This window comes from Cryptomeria japonica, chromosome 11, assembly GCF_030272615.1.
Source record: "Cryptomeria japonica chromosome 11, Sugi_1.0, whole genome shotgun sequence".
Lineage (NCBI taxonomy): Eukaryota > Viridiplantae > Streptophyta > Pinopsida > Cupressales > Cupressaceae > Cryptomeria > Cryptomeria japonica.
Genome location: NC_081415.1, coordinates 108,528,798 through 108,553,308, shown reverse-complemented (window position 1 = coordinate 108,553,308; position 24,511 = coordinate 108,528,798). Strand labels below are relative to the sequence as shown.

At 38.6% G+C, this 24,511-nt stretch overlaps 1 protein-coding gene across 1 annotated transcript in view; it reads left to right on the top strand.

Annotated features, from left to right (window-relative positions):
• Positions 1-24,511, top strand: part of LOC131037601 (zinc finger CCCH domain-containing protein 24) — a 139,885-nt gene that overhangs the window by 25,283 nt on the left and 90,091 nt on the right. Inside the window, exon 2 of the mRNA XM_057969784.2 lies at positions 3,786-4,017. Within this exon, the coding sequence (XP_057825767.2) occupies positions 3,786-4,017 (232 nt within the window). The remainder of the gene's footprint in view (positions 1-3,785; positions 4,018-24,511) is intronic.

The window sequence follows — 24,511 nt, the reverse complement described above, 5'->3', positions numbered from 1 at the left end:
CAAAAATTTGCAGCTACTGTCCTTGCCTTGTGGTGCTTCTCTTGGTACCAAGTAATACCTTCAGGCTTCAAGTGAAGGTTGTGCTCCTAGAACATTGCGAGGAATGAAGAAGTTTGGTGGGGAATTCATATGGCTTGAAATCCACTCAGTGTGAGTGGAGGAATGCCTATCCTGCAAGCCAAGAAGAGATTCTTTTGATGAGTTAGAGGTGACCATGGATTACATCACTGAGGTGATCACTTCCCTTGCCTTTTTCCTTTCAAATTCCCTCCTGTTAAGCTAAAAAGTAGGGAATTCATTACTTATTTCACTTCTTCCTGCAGTTAAGTGCATAGTTGGACATCTTGGCCAACAATTCAAGCAAGGTACATTTTAATTGATTGATACTTTCTCTCATATTACACCCACAATGATTGCAAGTCACAGTAGCCTTGATTGCATTTGGTGTTCCATACTTTCATGCAAGGTTCTTTCTGTTGGCACCTTGCATTAAACCCTGTAGATTGCAGGCATTGAAAAAAATTCAGCAGTATGCCAGGACGGTTTCAATTATTTTGAATTTGAATTTTGAAATACAAGAGAAAAAGAATAATAGAAAACAAAGCAAATACCTGTCCAAATCCACTCCAATCCTGATAAATCCTTTAAAAGGCACTTTCAGTCAGTCGGCAATCAATTCATGTTGCCATGATCCTAATTGCTGAAGATGAAAATGACAAAAACACAATGAGGGGTGTTAAGGGTTCATGCCTTCTTAAGATAGCTGACTTACTTGTACAGAATTGCTGAGTCTGAGCAAGTCTTGGCTAAAACTTGCCACATAAATTGCCTATTACTTGGGAGTTTTTTGGGTATCCTCATCTTGCAAATTGTAGTTGAGTAACTTGTCTGCCAAAAAAACCCACAAGTTCTTGCTGAGTTTTAGAACTATGTTGGTGACACTACATTACTTAGTCATGCCGGCTGGACTAATACATTGAGAGTGCAGTTATTTCCTGATATGTGTTTCAAAAATGAGCTGTGGAAATAATTTTAAAAATATAGAGAGCAGCTGTTTCTTGACATATCTTTTGAAAATGAGAAACCCGTGACAACAATCTGAAAAATACAAGTGCATATACATCACATTTTGTTTTATAATATATGATATATTTGAAAATAAGACTTTGCAAAATGATCTCAAAGATAAAATTACATATTGAACACAATTGTATTCCAATATTTTTGTTTAAAACATGAGTACATATGAAAATAATCCCAAAATAATAATGTGAGCTCTAGCTAATACATGTTTTGAAAATAAAAGCATCAAAAAATAATCTTGATGCATATAGAACACAATATTTTTCCAGATATATGTTTCAAAGACGACGATCTGTGAAAATAATCTAAAAAACGTATGCATATATAGAAAACAGAAATGCCCATGGGGATGCGTCCTCTGGATCTGAGGGCTGTTCTGAGGATAGAGGAAACGCCCCCTCCCGCCCCCTCTTTTTTTCTGAAAATTTTGGGGACATTCTCAAAATGTCACCTAACAAGAGGAATGTCCTAGAGATGTCCCTCTTTTTGGTCCTTATGGTGACTTCCTAGTGTCTCCTTTACATCCAGCCATCTTGTCTCTGTTTCAGAACTTTTAGGGTATGCCCTCCCCCAAGATCAAATGAATAGAAAGAACAAAGAGAAATATTCTAAAACAAATAAGATTTTAAAAGGGGGGCCACCAAGGTCCATCAAGACCACCCAAAATTAAAGTCTATACCCGTTGCTGTTTTGTATTAACCAAGAGAAGAAGAAAAGACGAAAAGAGAAAAGGAGGTACAGGAAAGGATAGGAGGAGCATGTTTTGCAATGTCAGTCGTATGTTTCCTCTGATTTTTAGCTTGTTGTTCATTATACTTATGATGCAAAATTTCCTTCTTTTGGCATCTCTCAACATAAATCATGTTTCATATCATGTCTATGAATATTGGTCTATCAGATGGCTTCGGGAATCGGTGGATTGTTATTTTACTTACTCTTTAGAATTTCAGCTTCTTCATTTGTTTATGTTATTTTAGGTGTTTTTAAGTTATTTGTATCTAATTATTAATTTTTCATTCTATTTTAATAGATATCTCCTGCTGGTCTCCCATTCCTGAAACCCTATCGCTGAAGCTTCGAGAAAAACTTGAAAACAGTTTGTTTTCTGATGTTTGTTTGAAAAATGAGAACATGTGAAAAGAATAAGTGATGATGATGACTTCTTTTGTTTTTGATTATATAAGCAGGGAGAGGGCCCTGATCCCAATAGTCACAGCAACAAAACAAAAAACTTAACCCAACAGGGCACGCAGGCCCTCACCAAGAGTGAAAACTGGCACACAGGCCAGAGGCAACCAACTAGAACCAAAAAGAGAAGACACAGGCCTGAAACCACAATAAAAACTAACAGTATATGAGGGGTCATGCAGGCCAATACTTAGCATAAAAAACAGGCATGCAGGCCTGAAAACACCACACCATAAAAAACAGACCATCAGGAAACAGCAAAAAAGAACAGCAGAGTCATCATTCCATAGAACCTTTAATTAGATTCCAGTTGTCCTTGAGGAGTCAAGGGACTCCTTTTGTTACAAATCTTCAATATTTCCTTATTCTGTACTTATTCACAAATGTCTGACTGTGAGGTGCTGTGAATGGAAAATGACTGAGTCATTTACATATTAAATATTAATTAATCAGTTCACTATTTCCATATTCTTTATCTCTTCACAAATGTCTGATATGAAGTGCTCTGAATAGAAAATGACAAGTCGTTGACATATTTGATATTAATGAATAATAAATTTGTGAATGGAATCTTGGATAAAACTGCTTGAAGTTTTGTACGCTATCAGCTTTAGCAGAATCACAAAACATCTCATTTGTATTGACTAAGCAAAATAATTGATACTGAATAACATTACACCAAGAGGTGAGCAATTTTGAATTGTCGTGAAGAGTAGTAACACTTAATCATATATATATATATATATATCCGTAGTATTTTGAATCTTAAATCAAATGGCCAACCTTCTAAGATAATGTGAAATCAGGGAGACCAATTGATTATTTATGCACCTTGAATTAGGTTTAATTTTTCAGATCTTTACACCCTGATGACAAGTATCATAGAAAACTATTAATTCATATCTCTTGTCTAGCTAATTCATCCTGATGATGGATCATGGAGTTTGATCTGAAACATTGATGAGGAAAAAAGCTTACATAGTTAAATTCAGAAATATTGCCAAGATAATATTATGGACTGTGGAAACTTCATGTTTTTAATATTCTATACTGTTTTATCCAAGATTTAATTCACAAATATCATGGGTTAGGAATTAATTAATTATCATAAAGAAACTTCAAACAGAGAGTGCATGTAGAAAGAACTTGTTTCTTCATATATGTCTGGAAAGTGAGAATTTCATAATTCATTTTGAGAAAATAAGTGCTTAAAGAGTGCAGCTGTTTCCAGATATATGTCTAAAAAATGAGAGCATGTGTAAATAATCTAGAAATTATAAGTGGATATCGAACACATTTTTTGTCAGAGAATTGTTTCAAAAACGATTATTAGTGGAAGTAATCGCAGAAATCTAAGTGCATAAAGAACACAGTTGTTTACTAATATATGCTTTTGAAGTAACAACTTGTGACAGTAATCTGAAAAATGCATGTACATATAGAACATGGTTGTATCTTGATATACGTTTTGAAAATGAGAAGTTACAAAGATTAATTTTATAAATCATGTCTAGGTATGCTCACAGTGAGCAGGAGCTAAGGCCTCGACCAGATAATTCATGGGACCCCACCTCTGAACGGGCCAAAAGGCTAAAGAGAGAAAAAGAGCTTGATCTTAACCCTTCTGAAGATCCTGAAGGTCTTTCTGGGGTCACAGATAGCAGAACTGCGTCCTTGAGTAAGTGTATCATTAATATCCCAAAAGGATGGTTTGCAGGCAGATTCAAGAGGCTTCTTGATGATCTGGTAAGTTAAAGACTTCTTGGTTATGGCAAGTTTCTTTGTGAGCATGTTTGATTCCACATATCCAGTGTGTTTTTGTAGGCATTTAATTGAATTGGAGAGTTTTGGGTTTGATATGATCTATGTTTGATTTATTTAGGAGTATTTGGTGGAAATTGGGATGTTGAAGTTTTTCTAAATTAACTATGCACTGGTAGGTATGATGAGATACTGTGGACGTGCAATTATCTTTTGGTTGATATGCACTGTTAGGTATGATAAGTGGTACTTTGGCTTAACATGAAAAAACGATATGGATTGTCATAATTCACAAGGACTTGCATGTGGCCTTTATTTAGTCCCATTCACCAAAAACTTACTCCTTGCCACTATTCTTTTGTAGTCACTTTGGACTTGCACGTGTCCTCCATTAATGTATGACACATCCTGATTTCAATGTAGTATGATATTCAATATCTTTTGGGAATTTGAACTAGGATCTTTGTTATAAAAGTATTATTGCTTTACCGCTAGAACAAATCCGCGAAGTATAGGATCCAGTTTCACTATATGACAAAGTCAGTATTTGTGTTTTGTGTCCAAAAACAAGTCTCTAATGGTATCAAAAGCTGAATGTTTTTGCATATTTGAATTCCTCATGAACAACTATGCAATTGAAAAAAAGAGACACTTTGTTTTAAGATTGTATGCAAAAGTTATGTTTTCTGGAAGTTTGGAGAGAAAAAACTACCAACAGGGGCAGTTTCATGCTAGTGGCAGTTTCTCAAGTGCTGGAGTAGCTTGAAAACCACCTCTTTTCTTAAAGCAGCTGTTTTTGCTTGAGCTTAGGAAAATTTTCTGAGGCGTTCCTGTATTCAGTTTTTTCTTCAGTTTCTGAGTCTTTTTTGACTTCTAGGTCCCCCCTATGGCTTTCTGAGTCTATAAATTTGCAATGCAAGCTTGAGTTGAGCATCAATGAGAGCAAGAAGAGGCTTTGGAGTAGCATTTAAGCATTTATGTGTGTTGTTGAGTTCCTAGTACCTGTTGCATATTTAGAGCAGGGTTGTGGCATTCTTCAGATGTTGTGAGGGAATTATCAGTTTGTTGATGGTGTTGGTAAAGCCCAAGAGGTTTGGACCAAATTGTTTGCTATTTTTTAGTGATTCTATGTGAGATTTTGCTCACATTTTGGTGAAGTTAGTACCCAAAGTGGGTTATTCCAGGTTACATTGGTGAGACTTGTCTTGTGGTATCTTATTCTCTGTTATTCCTGCTATATGTTATTCATTCTTGCAAGTTAATTACAGTGAATTGATTGTTATCATTTAATTCTGTATATTGATGGCTTATGTATGGTATAATGGATAACCATTGGAGTTTACAAATCATGAGCTTATTGAAATTGATTAGATGCTAAGGGCTTTGAATGACATAATTTAGTGTTTGAAATATTCAGGAAATTGAACAAATCATCCAACTTTAGCTTTCCTAGAGGTAGATTTGACTATTGAACCTTTTCAAACACATTAATTTTGTGATAAAGAGAAAAGGCTCAAATAATATTGATAAAGGGACAATACACACACAAGTCCTCTGTTATCCTGACAGAAAACATTCCTTGTCTGCAACAGACAAACAGTTTGATTCAGATTTAGGAGTGAGAAGACTCTTACTGTTTGAAATCATTCGAATATTGAACAATAGTTGAATTTTGATTTTCCCCTCAGGTTAGCTTGGCTATTGGACCTCAAGAAATTTTTGTTCACTACTTGGGGGGAAGCGAACTGAATTATATCACAAAGGAGAAATATATTCAAAAGTTCTCCATATAGGTTGAAATCATGTCAATAAAGGAGCAATTCCCATGAGTCCTTCGTAATATTGATAGGAATAATTAATAATCATGGTTAGCAACAAGAAATCACTAGGTAAGTGTTGATGTGTTTTTGTGACACTATGCAATGCAGAATAAAATACCAAGTATTTTATCTTCTCTTGAACAAAATATTCTTGGATGCTAAATTATGTGATCAACCAAGATGACTCCAAGGTTTCTATTGTCAGGTCTTGACATGTGGGTAACTCAATGGTTGTTGTGGTTGTTGGTAATCCAAGGGGACTTACGTAGTTGTTCTTAGGAGATGAATCTTTCAAGGCAAAAAGGACACCTTATGAGTCTAATTTATACTTTCGAATAATATGCAATGCGGCTCTTCACTTACTACTACTAATGAATGTTTGATAAAAAAAGTGCAAAAGATTAAAGGTTTGAGAGATGCTAAACTAAACCTAGGAATGCAAGGGCAATGGACGATTTTTAGTGAAATTCAACTAAGCTTTGCTTTGACATGCAAGGAACAACTCCACAAAGCTAGTGCATCTTCTAAGTGTTGGTGTTGGAAATAAGCCACACCCGGACCGACGATGGATTGGTCCAAAAGGGGCTAGTAGCTCAGTGGTAGAGCACTCCAGCAGCGTATGGAAGGTCATAGGTTCGAGTCCTAGCTAGTCCATGTCTCAACATGGTATCAGAGCCAGGTCCAGGCTAGGAGCCCCAAGCACACAAGAGGTGTGGCTTAAGGGGGGGTGTTGGTGTTGGAAATAAGCCACACCCTGACCGACGATGGACTGGTCCAAAAGGGGCCAGTAGCTCAGTGGTAGAGCACTCCGGCAGTATATGGAAGGTCCTAGGTTCGAGTCCTAACTGGTCCATGTCTCAATACTAAGGTAAGCTAAGGATGCTCAAATCACCACCAACAACATAAATACCATCAAAGTGATACATATCAATGGGTGAGTAGCAACCGAAGTTGAGCTTGAGTAAGGAGTTCAATTGACCACACAAAGTATTTGGCAATCAGCAAAATACTAGTAGTATGAACATACAAATTTCACCATTAACCATTAACAATGTTGCTTTCATTCATCTAAAACACTTAAGCAAATCTATTCTATCTTTTTTTTTTAGTTTTCTCTTTTAAAAGGATGAAGAAACATGCAAATACTCCAAACACAATAAGTCACCAACACTTCAATGATTTTATTATATTTGGCAGCATTAAAGCAACAATTGTCCAAAATCTCTTCTAATGATCCCTTACAAATGAAATGAGTTGAACTATAGTGCTGTCAATACAAATGAGTGGCCAAGATTGATCTAAAATCAAGCGCCAAGATTATGCCATCTAAACCCCAATTAGGGTTTGTTACAACAAAATACCTAATTATTGTATGCAACTAAATATCAGCCAATGAGAAATTAACAATTTTTTGGCACAAAATACAAGGAATAATCCTCCAATGAGAAGTTTGTTCTCCTTATCTCTTTCTCTACAAGCATATTCAACGGATCTGGACATGATGCAGTCAATCTCACCCATTGGGACACTAGGAATGATCTTCAATTGATCCTCCATGTAACTCAGCCGAGGATGAGATGAAAATCTTCTCCTACTCAGGCCTCAAGTCGCTGATTTTGCCTACAAGTGTCATGAATGACTGAATGTCCTCCAGCTGCTTCTCTAAAAGTGATCTGGCTGTCCCGAAGAAGATGCTTCTTACTCTTTCTGTCATCCTGTCAACAACTATGTCTACTTCTTCCTTCATCTCCATCCCAAGTATTGTTTCAGCTGCTGCCACAATCTTATCATGTATCACCTTGGTCATCTCTTCTATTTGGCAGCTATTGTTGATACCCTCAAACTTATCTCTTCTCAATCTGAGTGTAGTATACAATCTATGGAAGTTAGATGACTCCCCTTCCTTCACTACTCCAACATTCATCAAGGTTTGCTTGGGAATATCCATCAATACTTGCAGCCTCAGAATGGTGAAATCTTTAGTGTAAGAAAAGACATCATAGGAAGCCATGAGAACCTCAGTCCTGTCAAGGATAGCTGAAACTATATCAAATGCATGTGCTAACTCTCCCACAAACTCATTTGCCTTGGTGAAGGAATTGTATATCTAACTCTTCACCACGTGAGAGTTATTCCTCATCTCTTCCAAATCATCAACTGAATCCGGTGGAAGCAATGATGGAGGCATGCTTGAAGAATCAGCTTGTCTTATCAGATTCCTAAGTTGCTGCACATAATTCCTTAAGGTATTTAATTCTCTTTCCAGCTTCTTCTTGTTTTCTGGTTCAATCCTCAATCTATCTTGGACTGTCTTCACTGAATCACTTACATCTTATATCTCTTGTTTAGTGGTGGCAAGACCCAACTCAATTGTTTCCAAGTCATAGTCATCAGCTGTGATTTCATCTTCTGGCTTGTCAACTCTTGGAGTAGCTATCTGTATAATCTGAGACCCCACATTATCTCTTGTGATCTTGGAAAGATTAGTAGGTTTATTCTTTTCAACTGTTTGACCGATCCTTTCCAAGAAGCTATCCAAGTTATCTGTTGCCTCCTCTTCTGTTACTATCACTTCCTTAGTCATTCTTTCCTTGAGCCATGCCAGAATAGTAGATTGCTCTTTCTCTATTTGTATCTCCTTGAATTGTTGATCTCCCTGGGGTGGAGAAGTTGTTTCCTCATTATCATCCTCATCCATTATCTCCACATTTTCGTCTCCTGCGTCCTTATTGTTTATAGCTTGTTCTTGCATTGTTGGAGGATCCTATACTTGAGGCTGCTTTCCCATATTCGTCCTCTCACCTCAATTGTCCTATATTGTAGATTCCAAGGACTCATTCATGCCTTGATCCATGCCTTTTTTGAATAATTTCCCTTCATTGATGGTTACTGTATTCATTGTAACCTCATGTATGGATGAAGTGCTAGTAGAAGGATGATCTGAATTTGTCTTGTGTTTCGTTTGTCATGATCCTTCATTGTGACTTCCTTTACTCTTGGAGCTCTTAGGCCAAGTTGACAGAGTAGCATTCTCACTCATGCTTATGATCTTTGTTTCTTCATCGGACAAATCCGGATCTCCCATCATATGATATGCCAACAATGCATTTTGGTTCTTCAACTTGTTGGTTTGGATATGTACCCATCTTTGTGTGTAAGCCATGACAGGCTTCATTAGCTCATCCAATTCGGTGATCTCAATGCCAATCCAATTGACTTATTTTTCTTTGTCCTTCTCTTGCTTGTAAGCACGTTGGAGGCGCCTTCATCATCTTCAACTTGGTCAGGGATGGAGAATGCTCTGCAAATCCCGATGATATCTATTGATAGCCTGGAGAACATCTCCTTCTAATCTCAAAGTCATCCCTAACATTCATCCAATAGTCTTCTATATGAGGCATGTGCTTGTGCCTGTTGCCATTTATCTTCCTTATTTTACCATAGGGATCAAAGTTAGCTCTTGAAGGATATTCAACAAGAGGATAGAATTTCATGTTCTCTTTTGATCTCTGGGTTGCTTGTATTGATGGGCATACTTCCACTGATTGTCCAATTGAGATAGGAAAGGAAATTCAAGCCTTATGCTTGTTCTTTTGAATCTTGTCATAGGTGACCAACCGTCTCAATAGTTCCGACAATACCATTTTGTTTGTGGGATACCGTGGAAGCTTGTATGGTGGAGATGAGCATCCCTGAACTCTTATGTAGGTCAACCTGGGGTATTGAATGAACTGTCTAATTCTTTTGCTTGCAGGGATAGATTTTGATGGATGCCACCTTGCACTGTTCTTGTTATGTGCATGGAGAAAGCATTGTTCACCCTCTTGAAGTGTGCTTTGTTGTGGAAATGCAACTGTGTAGCATTCACACACCCTTATCTCTCCTCCATTTCCAATTGGGCCTATATACATCAGTCCTTTATACTCATAAGCCCTTACAAGTGAGTAGATGATGTTGAAGCTTATGTAGAACGGTTTAGTGTGTTCTAAATTTCTAATCTCCTCAACTACAGATCAATGTTGTTGCTTATGATCCTTGCCCAATTGATCTTCTCTCTGTCCGCTGTCACTGCTTCCATGTAGTAGAACATCCAATTCTCAAAGGGGAGGCTTGGAGACTTCCCATGATCTGGTTGAGTAAAGTGATCAAGTCACTATATTTCTCCTTGAAGTTGATTATGTAAAGCTTGTTGGGCATCTTGGAGGGATGAGATCTAGCCTTTGATATCCAATACTTGTTGATGATGCCTAAACACTTATCCAGACCATCATCGAAGTTTGCTTGTGCTCCTTCCTTGTTCTTATATACCATGTCCTTGTGATCGGGTATGTTGAATGCCTCGCTAATGGCGGCTTTCGATAGGAATGCCGAGACCTTGCCATCTTGTGCTACTATTTGTCTTGTGTTTGCATTGTAGTGTTTGGAGCATTCAACTATCAACTCCTTGCCCTGGATCACTAGAGGAAAGCTAGCTGCTTGCACAATCCCGCTCTCAATCATTTGCTTTGATACTCCGGAGGGTTTACTCTTGTAGAGAGGCCCTTTGAACTTTCTCATGTCAATCTTGCCGAAGTTGGTATCTCCAACATTAGCCCATAGTGAAGTGATCCTTGACTCTGGTAGTGCTCCTTTCGAATCTAGAAGAATACAACATAAAGTTTGTCACTTAGAAGAAAAAAATAGTATTAAATTTTTGCCAAAGGAATAGATGGATAGAAGAGCATGTCTAAAGTGACGAACTTATATCTTTCTTGAAAGTTATTACAATATTCTCCCACACTTCATGCTTTATCCCTCTAAGAGTAGCTTTCCCAAGAGTAAATTCTATAAGCGTGTTCAACAAAAAAGGGATTAGCAAGAACTTTCATTGCTCCCAATCCCTCCCATCCTCTCCCAATCCCAACATGTGACTCAAACAAGAATCCATGAATCTTAAAACGGCTTGTAAGAATGGAAGAGTTACAACACCATGAACGACAACCGAATACCATCAAATAGGACCCTAGGTTTTAAATCAATTTAATTCAAGATTCAGCCAATTCCAAAAACAAAAAAAATCATAATATAAAAACCATCCTTGGCAAAGTAAAAAAAAAAACTTATGAGAAGGTAGGAGAAGTAGGACAATCAACATAAATACAAAAAAAATTAATCAATTTGTTGTAACACAAGGCTTAGTGCACCTACTTGAATCTCCTATACTTGCAGATTCTCCTCTTGCTGCTCAAGAATTTTTCCTTTCCCAAGCAGCATAAAGGTGTGCAAAAAGGCAAATTTCTAGTATTTGAAGAAGACCCCCTCTTAGCTAGTGGAAAAGGGCAAGAGTCCTTGTTAGTGTCTAAATTTGCAGTTTTTCCCATGTCCTCTTTTGCATGCTCTTGCCCTATTTTGCCCATCAATTATATCCATTTTGAGAGATCTTCAATGGGCATGTCCGAATGTTCTAGTTTTCTATTTAGATCCTTAGGGTTTTAGTCTTTCTAGTCCGTAAAGGGTTTTCCTTCATATTTTTATGACTAAAACCTTAGTTCTTTGTGCTTTGGCCCTTTGCCTATGTTGTTGCAGCATTCTTCTATTCTACTGTTGCCTAGTTTTTTTGGTTTATTTCACTTAAGCTTATAGCTTGATCTCGATTCCCCTTGAATGGCATAGTCTTACTAGCCCTTTGCTTTAGCTTATTGGTGTTTTCATGCACCTGTATTATTCGTTATGCTATCTGGTCATGTTTGTATTGTAGCTTTAGTTGTAGAGCCCACTTTCAAATGCACAGTGCACAATGGCTTTGTATTTCCTAGGGGTATGCTAGTGTGGTCTTGTTGTGACGTTTTCACACATCGCCCCATTGCAAATGGGGACCTGTTGACGTGTATTTTATACACAATCATACACAGAATAAAATACCAATAGGTATCTTATCCTCTCTTGAGAAAATAGTCTCTAAGTGCTGAAGATCTGCAAAAAGGATCAGTTAGATGGACTCCAAGGTTCTTTTAGTGGGGTCTCCACGTGTGGACAAGCTTTTTAATGTTATGATGTGATTTGCTGTTTCCTCCAAGGCGTCTTACGGATTCCAAAGGCTCGAAGATTCTACTAAACTAAAAAGAGCTTTCAAAAAATAACAAAAGGACAGAGTTTAAGGAAGTCTAATCTAGCCTAACCCTATGAACGACTTAGCGTGAATGAGATTTGGCAAGACTCAACCAACTTCAATTTTGCCATAAGATAACAACTCAATTGAAATTAGTGCGATCTTCTAAGGTAATAATGATGTTCAATGCATCAAAGACCAAGGACACTACTACGAAGGTACATATCCTAGATACAAAAATGCTTGAAAGTTAAGGACTCAAAATGTTCTCCAGTCGACCACGCAAGGCGTTCCTACAATCAGCAAGAAGCTAGTGGTTTGGATTGCGAATCCCACCAAATATCAAATCTCACACTTAGTCTTTCAAATTAACAAACTACTTTGATTGAGCGTGATTCAAGTACATCCAACAACCATGAAGATAACTTAAGAAATTTGCAACAAAACACCATAACTTCAATATTTTATTGATTTCCAAGTCATCATATACAACAATTGCTTGAGTTTCTCTCTTCAAGACTCAATCTTGCTACAAAATAAGAATTGCTTCTAACTCTAATCTCTCTATTTCACTCTTATTTGACTATTCGACTATTAACTATTACCAAATGAAATGAAAAATGGGGGTATAAATAGCATCCCCAGTTACAATGAAAGGTCCAGATTGAAAGTAAATCAACGGACAAGATCATGACACCTAAACCCTAATTAGGGTTTGTTACAAATGACCTCCTTTTTACTGAACAATATTAAATACATAGCCAAATATTAAATTTGGCACAAAAATCTAGGAGGTATCAACCAATGAGAAATAAGATGTCATGTCATCTGTAACAACCTTTCATCTAGAATCTTATTCCCTTTCCAATTCTCTTTCTTAGCATATGCAATGAATTTTGTCACGATTCCTTCGATTTCTGTGATTGGAATCTCGGGAAGATTCTTGATACTCTCTTCCAAGTGGATGACCTGATCGAATGCATCTAGAAGAGCTGCGTCCCAAGTAGGTTCAAGTTCCTTCGTTTTGTCAATCAGGAGCATGGTGGCATACATCTGATCATACTGCTCATCTGTAACATCTGCGTCCTTGCGAAAGATGATCTTGATTCTATCCTCAAATTCCTGGATATCCACATCTGTCTCGACCTCGATCCTTCTGCCAAGAATGGTACGAAGTACCTCAAATACTCTGTCCTGGATCGGATTGATCACCTCCTCAACTTGACCACATCTAACACTGATGTCCTCGAAGAGAACATTCTTTATATGGAGTAAGGTTGACCACTGGAACAAACTGTGAGAATCACCCTCCAAGATCCTCTCCTGCGCTAAAATTCTTCTGGATGTATGTCTTATTATTTTCAAGACAGGGATGACAACATCCTTGGTATGGGCAAATGCAGCTACTGTTGCCATCAATCTGTGGATTATCTCAAGAACTTGGATAGCCTGATGAATGATCTTCGACATCCTTGTAACAAACTCTATGGCCACTGTGTGAGATCTATCCATCCAACTACATCTACGCTGGACCAGGTTCCTGAATCTTTCTGCTTCATTGATCGATTGAAGGGGCAATGCCTGCACTGGTGATCTAACTGGATCCTGACGTCCCAAAGGTTCATTGATGTGACTGAAATATGTCCTCCATGCACCGACCTCTCTCTCAAGTTTTCTATTCTTTTCCACTTCTTCTCTAAACTTGTCCTTCAATGCCTCAAATGTGTCGGTGGCATCATCTAAAGTCTGCTCTGCTGTGGATGATCCTAACTCAAAAGTCTGTACATCATAATCCTCTGCTAGGATCTCACCCTCATATTTATCTGCTGCCGGTGTAGCTATCTGCAGTTTTCTAGATCCAGTCTCATCTCGAATCATCTTGGACATCTTTGTAGCCTTCTTCTTCTCTGTTATCACATGTGAACGTCCAACAAGGCTCTCTAAATCAATTGCATTGTCCTCGTCCTCAATTACGATCACCTTGGTTAATCTTTCCTTCAACCAATCTAGGATATTCGATCTTGTCTCTTGAACTTGAATTTCTTTATGTACTATTTCTTCTTGTCTGGGAGGAGATGTTACTTCATTATCTTCTTCTAAATCATAGTCTTGGAGAGATCCATCTGACGAAACATGCTGTGCCTGTCCTTCCTCCTGTCTGTCATTCTGTACCATCGACTCCATGGACTCTTCTACTCGAATTGTTCTATTCTCTGGTCTAGAAGAAGTACCTGGTGTTTGATCCTTGTTGGCACCTTGCTTTTTCTTGGAAGACTCCTTCTTTTCTGATCTTTCCTTTCTCTTTGAACCTCTCGAATGGAGATTGCCCTCACTGGCACACCGAAGGTTACCTTCACCTGAATTCCTAGGATTAGGATTGCCTTCACTAACACTTGCTCCACCTTCGGCTGGTTTTTCTTCCAAAGTAAAAGACATAGCTATGCCTTGTTCTCTCAACTTCTGATGCTGAACGTCTACCCATCTGCGAGTACAAGACAAGACTGGTGCCATCAAATCATCTAAATCCACGACCTCGGGCTCATTCCAATTCAAACTTATTGTTTTGCTTTCTCTATCATATGAAGACTGAATGTGCCTGCCATTGTCCTGAGCTTGGTCGGCCACTCTGTAAATCCTGCATTTCCTGATGAAATCCAAAGGCAATCTAGAATGTATCTTTCGTTTTACTTTGAGATCATCTAGGAGGTTCATCATAAAATCTTCAATTTGATGCTCATGTCTAAATCTTCTACCGACCGTCTCCTCTAAATGTCCATGTGGATCAAAACTATTCCTCCAAGCAAAAGATGAAAAAGAATACAAGGCTAACTCCTTCTCTGCGTCATCCATGGCTAAGACATTAGGACATACCTCAACTGAATTACCCAAAATAATAGGTACTTGGACTCCATTCTGATGTCTGTGTCTGAATGCCTTCACATATGCTGCCAATTGCCTTGTTACTTCAAGTAACACAATTCTGTCTGTCGGATACCTCGGCAACATGTATGGGGGTAAAGGACATCCGTGCACTCTAATGTAAGTGAACTTGGGAAACTGAATGAACCAAGCACCATACCTCTTGATGAACTCCTGGGCATCTTGAGATAATCTGTTGTGAATTCCACCTTGCAATGTCCTTGTGATGTTCATCGTGAAAGTATCATTGACTAACTTGTAGTTCTTTCCTGGCGGATGATGCAAGTAGGTATAGGATTCACAAGCTCTGACCTCGTCGGGTCCTCTTCCAATCACTCCTCTGTGAGGTAGTCCTGCGTACTCAACGCTCCTGATTAAGGCATAGATGACGTATGAACTCATGTGGAAGGACTTAGTAGCCCTGAGTCTTCTCAACTGTACGTCCAAGCAATGGCTAATTATTCTAGCCCAATGTATCGTACCCTTTCCTTGAACAATCACCTGGATGAAGTAAAACATCCATTTCTCAAAATAGAAGGCATGAGGTGCTCCTGTAACTCTGTTGAGCATGGTAATCAAATCTCTGTATTCCTCTTGGAAATCAATCCGGTGTGGTGTGTTCGGTACCTTGCTTAGACGGGGACGACTCTTAAGTAGCCAGTTCTTGTTGATTATGCTTAGGCAAGCATCTGGATCATCATCGTACACTGACCTGGCTCCTTCAATGCTCTTGTATATCATGTCCCTGTGCTCTGGAAGATGGAAGGCTTCACTTATGGCTTCCTCTGAAAGGTACGCCAAAGTGTTTCCCTCATTGGACACAATTGTCCTGGACTGTGGATTGTAGTGACGGGCACACTCGATCATCAACTCGTGGCACTGAATAGCTGGAGGAAAACCGGCCGCCTTAATGATGCCACTCTCTATTATTCTCCGGGCGACAGGTGATGGCTTGCCGATGTAAGGGACCTCTCGAAACTTCTTCGTGCTAAAGTTCCCCAGGTTTGTATCTCCAATGTTGCTCCACTTAGACACGATCTTGGTCTCCACTTCTTCGGTCTTCTGATCTTCTTTCATGAGAGCTGAGCGGCTGGTGGATGCTCCCGCCTTTGGGGTCGCCATACCTACACAACATTTCATTATAAGAACTAGATTTTGCAATAAATAGCGTAAATAAGAGAGATAAATTTTTAGGAAACATCATGATAAGTCTCTAGAGTTATCATTTCCTAAAAAACAACGATTGAGCTAAGAGATTCAAAATTCAAAACTTCAAAATTTGAAATACGACGATGAATGAATAAAGCAATAATAATTAAAATCGCCATACCTCAATAGAGAGCTAACTCTAGAATGCAAAAACAAAATTCGCCTAGGCAAAATTGAGGTATAAAATAATCTTTAATATGATCTCCTCAAAACTGACTTTGCCACCTTTGGAGTGAACGTGATCTTCAAGTATCGCCTTAGACGTGGTCTTAAATGATCTTCAAATTTGTCCTTGACAAATCGCTCAAACAAATCCTCCAAGTCTTTAGCAAATTCGCCTTAATGTATCCTCAAGTTCGCATTTGGTGTGGTCTTCAAATTCGCACCACCCTTGATGTATAAAGCGCCACCCTTTGGATGAATGAAATTCGCACCACCTTTGAACACACTTCGCACTATGTTCACCTCTCCTCCATTCGCATGAAGAAAGGTAAAAATGATTATGTGAAAATGAAAATTTCCACTCCCCTTATATATAGCGCTCACACCTTTTCATCCCCTAGGCCGACTTGATAAATAAAACCATTTTTAAAAATGATTTTAAATGATTTGCAATAAAATAACAAGGCCGACTTGCTTAATTGAGCGCTCCAAATCGATTTTATTAATTAATTAATTAATTATTAATGCCTTGCGTTTTTATTTTGCAAATTTCGATTTTTAAATAAAGGCAAAAAATAATTAATAAAAGATAACGCCATATTAAATGCTAAATAAAATGGATATTCAATTTTTTAAATCGATTTAGCATTTGAGGAAAATTCGAATTGCTTACTTGGCGCCAAAATTGGAAGACAAAGGGACGTACCTCATCGCTCTGGTCCCTTGGAGAGGGACAGGAGCGATCCACATTTTGGTTTCGATTTTTGCATTTCTTACGTCCAACTTCTTTATCTCCACGTTGAAAATCGATCATCTCGATGGGTTCTTCGCATTTGATCATCTTGCATGTGTGCTTAAGTGCCTTTTGAGTGTACATCGCCCTGGTCCTTGTCCAAAGGACAGGAGCGATCTTCTTGTTTCCACGTTCATCTTGCATCTTTTAACTTCGATCTTTCATTGTTGGCGAATAACATCCTTTGTTCGTGTCTTTTGCGCTTATTCCATTTGCTCGCATGAAGTTTTGGGTGTATTAAAGGGATCATCGCCCTTGTCCCTTGGAGAGGGACAGGAGCGATCCATGTTTTCTCCTTGACCTTGTCAACTTTAAACCTTGATCTTCGTTGAGATGTCCTTCAAACGTCGTCCTTCACCCTTCCTAACTTCGCCTAGCTTTGATCTTGAAGGAATATGCGTGCTTTTGATAAGGTCGCCCTGGTCCTTGTCCAAAGGACAGGAGCGATGGGGGCTTTTCACCTTGGTTGGCGATGTTTGGACGTTGAAAAACTCTTGCATTTATCTTCAAACGATGCCTTGGACCCTCTAAAACATTGCGAAGTCTTGTCCTTACGTAAATTTTGCATGAAATGGCCAATGCATCTAACATCGCCCTGGTCCCTTCCTGAGGGACAGGAGCGAACTAGGCTATAGGATGCGAATTTCATCATTGTGACGACCTTTTAATGTTTGTGCTTGCTAAAGACGCCTTGAAATGTCCCTCGCCACCTTGTCTTGACTTGGATCGTCTTTGAACTTGCATAGGAAGTAACATCACCATTGCATCGCCTTTGTCCCTTGGAGAGGGACAGGAGCGATCCTCCTTTTGTGGCCTTTATCTCACCTTGCCAGGTTCCGAGTTTATATTCAACGAACTCGTCCTTCTTCACTCTATTCGTTCATGCCTTGACATTGTTTGTAACTTTGCAAGAAAATCAATTATATCAAAAATCGCTCTGGTCCCTTCCTGAGGGACAGGAGCGAACTAGGCATTTAGCACTGTTATGGACGTCCCAAAAATCTTCAATTTATATTCAACGCATTTATCTCATGTTTTTCCTTGTTTTTGAACGTAAACTTGCCTTGACCTTTGTCTGGATTTTGCATAATGAAGGAAATCGCTCTAGTCCCTTGGAGAGGGACGAGAGCTACAAGGTACCTCGCCCTGGTCCCTTGGAGAGGGACAGGAGCGATTTGGTCAATATAGGTCATTCTCCTTCGTTTCTGCATCTCAAATTATATTCATTTGGCAAAGCATCTTCCTTTGGACGTCCTCAAATCATTAAGTCATCGAAATCTTGCAAGGACAAGGCGAAATTTGATTTGTAGCTCCGGTCCTTCACTGAGGGACAGGAGCGATTTTCCTCCTGGAGGCATTTCTGTGCTCATGAAAATCTTCAATTTATATTCAATGGAAAGATATCGCCGTTCTCCATCACTTCCAACTTGAAATTTGTCTGGACTCTGCAGGGATGATGAGATATTTGAAAATGAGCTCCCGTCCTTCACTGAGGGACAGGAGCGATTTTGCTCCTACAGGCCAAAATAACATGATTTTTCTCATTTTAACACTTCACGAGGCGAAAACAAATCAATTCCAATGCCCAGGATCAAAATCAAAAAAAGTCAAAATTTGGTCAAAATATTCAATCGGACAAAAATTCACATTGACTGTCAATACTTAGACAAATTTAAGCTCTGCATCAACATTCCAATTGAAAATTAGACCATTTTGGCGAACTCATTGCATTCAAAATTTGCATCCTAGAAAAGGAAGCTCGAAAGCTCTCAAAAACGACTGGATTTTGGCCTGAAAAGACAACATTTAAAACCCTAAGGCTTGACCCTAAATCCAGACGACTAACCGACTAACAAAACCCTAAAAACGAAAGCGAAAACGAGCGAAAAATGAGCAAAAAGAGGGGGTCCCCATTTGCGATGGGGCGATGTGTGAAATGGTCACAACAGGACCCTTGCTTTTTTTGCTTTTTAGGGTTTGTCTCTTTAGGTTTTTTAGGGTTTTGTTAGTTAGCCTTTGCATTTTGAGTGCTGTCGGGGAGATCAATAGGGTAGCAAGTCCTACTTAAGTGATGCCCTGGTCCTGAAATTTGGCTAAGTCTGGAATGTCCTGAAATTTGGCTAAGTCTAAAGTCCTGATCCTGAAATTTGGCTAAGTCTGGAATGTCCTGATCCTGAAATTTGACTAAGTCTGGAAACTGAAAAACCTCAAAAAACTAGATTTTGCAATATAACTCCTGGAGGTTTGAAGACTGAAACCACTCTCAAACATCCTGAAAGTATATATGGAATATAACTTAAATTTCTTATACTTAAATGTTATATTCCATAAAAATTATCCTGATAGAGAGTTCAAAAAGTCAAATTTCGCTCCTGTCCCTCACTGAGGATCCAGAGCGAATTTCGCTCCTGTCCCTCTCCAAGGGACCAAGGCAAAGCGCTCCTGTCCCTCACCAAGGGACCAGGGCGAAAATACTTATTTGAGCCATTCCTGGCCTTGTTTGGTTAAATTGAGACATCAAAAGCATGGTGAAGGACGAAATGAGCATGATAGAGCATCCAGACTTGATCAAAAACAATGAAATGATGAAGTTTTTACCTAGAAGGTCAAATTCGCTCCTGTCCCTCACTGAAGGACCAGAGCGCTTTTCTTTATGTGCACAATTTTAGACCTTTTTTGGACATTAACTTTTATTCATAGCATGAAGTAAGATGATATCTTCCTTAGCCAAGACATTTTTTGATGAAAATTGTAACGATTTGGCCTAGAGAGCAAAATTCGCTCGTGTCCCTCACTGAAGGACCGGAGCTTGAATCCCAAATTTGCATTATCCTCACAAGACTTAAATAATTTTGCGATTGGAAGAGGCCAAGGGGAGTGTGCTCTGTCCGTTGAATATAATTTAAGTGGGCCACAAAGGAGAAAACCAACCTAAATGACAAGTTCGCTCCTGTCCCTCACCCAGGGACCAGGGCTATTTTCAAAGGGCGCTCCTGTCCCTCTCCAAGGGACTAGAGCGATTTTCCCTCAAGGCAAGTTTTTGGCAAAAGGAAAGCAAGTTTCGCGTTTGAGGTGGGTGGAGGAAGACACAATCGATCCGTTGAAGATAATTTTCGAAGCTAGCAAAGGACGAATTGGCTTGTAATTGCAAAAGTGCTCCCGTCCCTCAATGAAGGACCGGAGCTTGAATTTCAAATTTGCACTGTTCTTGCAGGATCAAGACAATTTTATGATTTGAAGAGACCAAGGAAAACATGATTTATGCATTGAATATAATTTGGAAGGCTAACAAAGGACGGATAAGCTTGGATTTGCAAAATAGCTCCTGTCCCTCTCTAAGGGACCAAGGCGAAAAACTTAATATCCAGTCCTTCCTCTCCAAATTTGGACGAATCCAAGTCAAGACACAAGGTCAAAATGATATTTAAAGTGCTTCAAGAGGGTACGAGATTGCAAAGACCACCAAATCGATGAAAATTGGCTAGGGCGCTCCTGTCCCTCTCCAAGGGACTAGAGCGAAATCTTCAAAACGCCTAAGTGCCTAACGATTGAAATACCATTTCTCATTTTCACGACTTTAGATAAAATGGAGAAAGCATGTTTTGTGCCTTAAAGGTAATTCAAGGACGAGGAGATCAAGAATTTGCACAATCAACTAAATGGCGCTCCTGTCCTTCACTCAAGGACCAAGGCGATATCCTTCAAATCAATCATTTCCTTCCAAAATCATGCCAAGACAAAGAGATGCAAAGTGAGAAATGTCTTTTGAAAGATGGTGAACAAAGAAATAACCCAAAGAGTCAACAATCTTATGCCAAAATGTAAAGATCGCTCCTGTCCTTCATTGGAGGACTAGGGCAAAAGTCTTAAGAAGGTCAAAGTTTGCCTTGCAAAATGGAGTTGAACATGCATTAAAGGACGAACGAAGATCATTGTTTGCCTCCAAACTTGAAGTGGCGATTTGAAAGACAAGGACCAAGGACAAAAGATGAAATCGCTCCTGTCCCTCTCCAAGGGACCAGGGCGAAAATGCTTTAAAATGCACTCATTTCAAAGATCGAATAAATTGAACTCGAAATTCTAAGTAAAAATGCCATCTTGGACGTCAAAAATGAGGTCTTGGACGTAAAAAAAAGAAGTGTGAGGTCCAAAAGGTATAGGCGCTCCTGTCCCTCTCCAAGGGACCAGAGCAATCTTGTTGATATCTATTATTTTCCCATGCTTGGGCGCCAATATCCTTCAAATTGCAAATTCGATAAAACCTTGAAATATTTTGAAATTAAATTGACATTTAATGATGGCGCATGGCATTTAATAATTAATTTTGAGCCTTAAAATCGAAATTTTTTAATTATAAAGGCATTTGAAATTAATTATTATTAATTTAAAATCAAAAGAAAGAGCGCTTGGGGTATTATTTTAATATTATTTATAAAGTCGGCCTCTTCTTTTATTTAATTTTTATTTATTTTTGACTTATTTTCAAAGTCGGCCTATGGAAAATTAAAATGGTGAGCGCTCTATATATTTGAGGTGTGTTTTCATTATTCAAATCATTCACTCATTGTTTCAAGTGCGATTTGGAAAAGGCAAAGAAAGGAGAGGCGAATTTCTTGCTACATTTGAAGGCGAATTTCCAGATCTTGAAGAAGCTAGCTAAAGGGGGCGCAAGTTGTTCAAGAGAAGGCTTTGATCTATGCTTTGCCTAGCGAAATCTATTTTTACATCATTTCTTAGAGTTAATTCTCAAGAAGAGGTATGGCAAAATCATCTTGACACCCTTATTCAAGGTTTGATTTTTTTTTTTTTAGACATTTTTTAGAAAAGTCTAAGTATTGCATGGTTAATTAGGAAATGATAACTCAAGATTTATCATGAAGTTTCCTAATTAAAATCTTGAATCTTCCTTTTAAAGTTTAATTTTTAGATTTCAAGATATATTACTAATTTTGAAATGTTGTGTAGGTATCAAGATGGCGACTCCCAAGCTTGAAGGATCTACAAGTCGGAAGGTTCTCCTCAAGGAAAATCAAGCCAGATCAAGGACGGTCTCCTCAAGGACGATCAAGCAAGGACAAGGGCGGCCTCCTCCAGTCTAGCATTCCAAGGCGAGGTACATCATCATCCTGCAAATCAAGGACACAAGAAGTCAGAGCAAGGGTTCGTTGAAGAAGCAGATAGTTCCAGAAGAATTAATTGAAGCTAGCTTCTCAACAACATCAAGTTGAATATTTACCAAGTTACAAGTGTCAGACGAGGTGGCATCCTAGTCATCACTTCTCCAGTCAGTGTGGTCCACCTCAGCATGTCCAGATTCAATGTACCTAATCATGGAAGGTGGCACAAACTCCGATGTACCTACCCCGGCTATCCATTGGTCGATTTTTCTAGAGAGGACATGTGTCCAAGCAATACAATTTTATCATTGGTCAAGCATTAAATGTTATGTAATGGTTGTAACAAACCCTAATTAGGGTTTTCATTGTTGAAGCTTGGCCATTGATCTCGAATTGATCTAAGCCATCGAATTGTATTGAGGGCACTATATAAGCCCTGGCATTTCATTTTGTAAAGGTAGTTAGGAAGGAGTTGGAAAGCGGTTAGAAGACAAATAGAGAGTAGTTAGCTAGTTGATAGAATAGTAATTAGAGTAGAGTAGAGAGAGAAGGCAAAGATTGTTGCCAAGATGTTGTTGTAAAAGACTTGTAACTTCATTGAAGAAATGGTGAAATTTATGGGTCGAATCGACAATTTGCATGGTCTTTATACTTCTCATATTTGATTTCATGTTATTAGATGAGTGGAAGAAATATGCTTGATTGATGGTGAAATTCGTATATCCATACTACTAGCAGTTTGTTGATTGTAGACTTGCCTTGTGTAGTCAACTGGAATCGTTCAGCTTAAGCTTAACTTCAATTGTCGCTTCTTCATTGATATGCATCAACCTGATGGTGTCTATGCCTGCAGTGATGATTTGAACATCATAAATCTTCCCTTCGAAGATCACACTAGCCTTGTGGAGATGGTCCTGCGATGTCAAAACAAGACCTAGTTAGAGTTTCATCAAAGATCAATCATTGCTCCTACATTCTTAGTATTAGGATTAGATCCTCTCTTCGCCCTCATCTTTTTTCCATTTTTCAAATCTAAGGCAGTAAGATCCTGTGTTCCAGCAATATTCAAAGGCAAATCAGAAGTTCAATCATCAAATGTAAGTCCCCTTGTGATTCCAGCAAATCACATCATACCACAGAGAGCTTATCCACACGTAGAGATCCTACATACAAGAACCTTGAAGTTTCTCCGATTGATCCTTTTCGCGATATCTTCAGCATTCAGAAACTTTATTCAAGAGAGGATAAGGTACCCTTGGGTATTTTATTCTGTGTTAGGCTGTGTACAAAATACACGTCAACAGGTCTCTAGCTAGTGGTGTTCAATTGTGTCCCTCAACACCTTTGCATTGTGGTTTTGATTGTGGGTCCCACTTCCATATGTGCAATGCATGATGGGTAAAAGGTGAAATATTTTGGCATATTCTGGTTTAGTTGTCAATATGTGTTGCGAGATGTAATATTATTGGACCACATGTTTGCCACCATAGCATACAACACTTAAGTTGGTCGAGTTGTATAATATGTCTCTATAGTAGCACTAGGTGTAAGGACATGAACACAAATTTGATGCCCGGAAGGTCATTTCCATTACCATGGTTAGGCGTGCTTGTCCAACTACCCTAAGAACTTCTAGACCACCATTAAGCCTTGACTTGAGCCCTGCAACATTCAAAATGCATTCTTCAATGGTTATTGTTAATCCTTAGTGCAAGCATCAATGCAATAGGTTAATTTTAAATGCTAGGTATAATGTATATTTCTGTTGGCATTTGAGGGTGTGACTCCTAGCTGCTATATGTACAAGTTCTCTCTTTTCACGTGGTTGGTAATTGGTTGTTTTAGGGCTCTAGCTGCTAGAGCTTTATAGAGATCCAACTCCTGTCAATCCAATCTAGTTGGAGCAGCAACTTTGTGATTGTCACAAGATTTGTGATGTATATATGACATCAATGCATGGATGTCCCCATTTTCATGAGGACCAATCTGTAGAGGACTTTGACCTATTACTTGATCCTCATAGCCAAAAGGTTGATGAGAGGGTTGACTGGGCAGTTGCTTGTGGCTTCACATTCCATATGATTTTAAGTGAGATAATGAATTCTCACGTATGATGTCAGGTGTGTTGCAGTTTATATTCATAATGATATTTTAATTATCTAAAGTGCAAATTAAATAATAAAGTCACTTAAATAATATTATTATTATTTAAGGGGAATCTTCTAGGAGTTCAATTAAATATTATTTTATTTTTTGAAGGAGGCCGACCTCTTGAGGGAAAAGAATAAATAGAGGAGGCAGCCTCATTGTTGGGCATTGGTTATTTGAGATCTTCTCGTGTTTAGACTTGTGGTGCCAAGGTTTTCTGCAG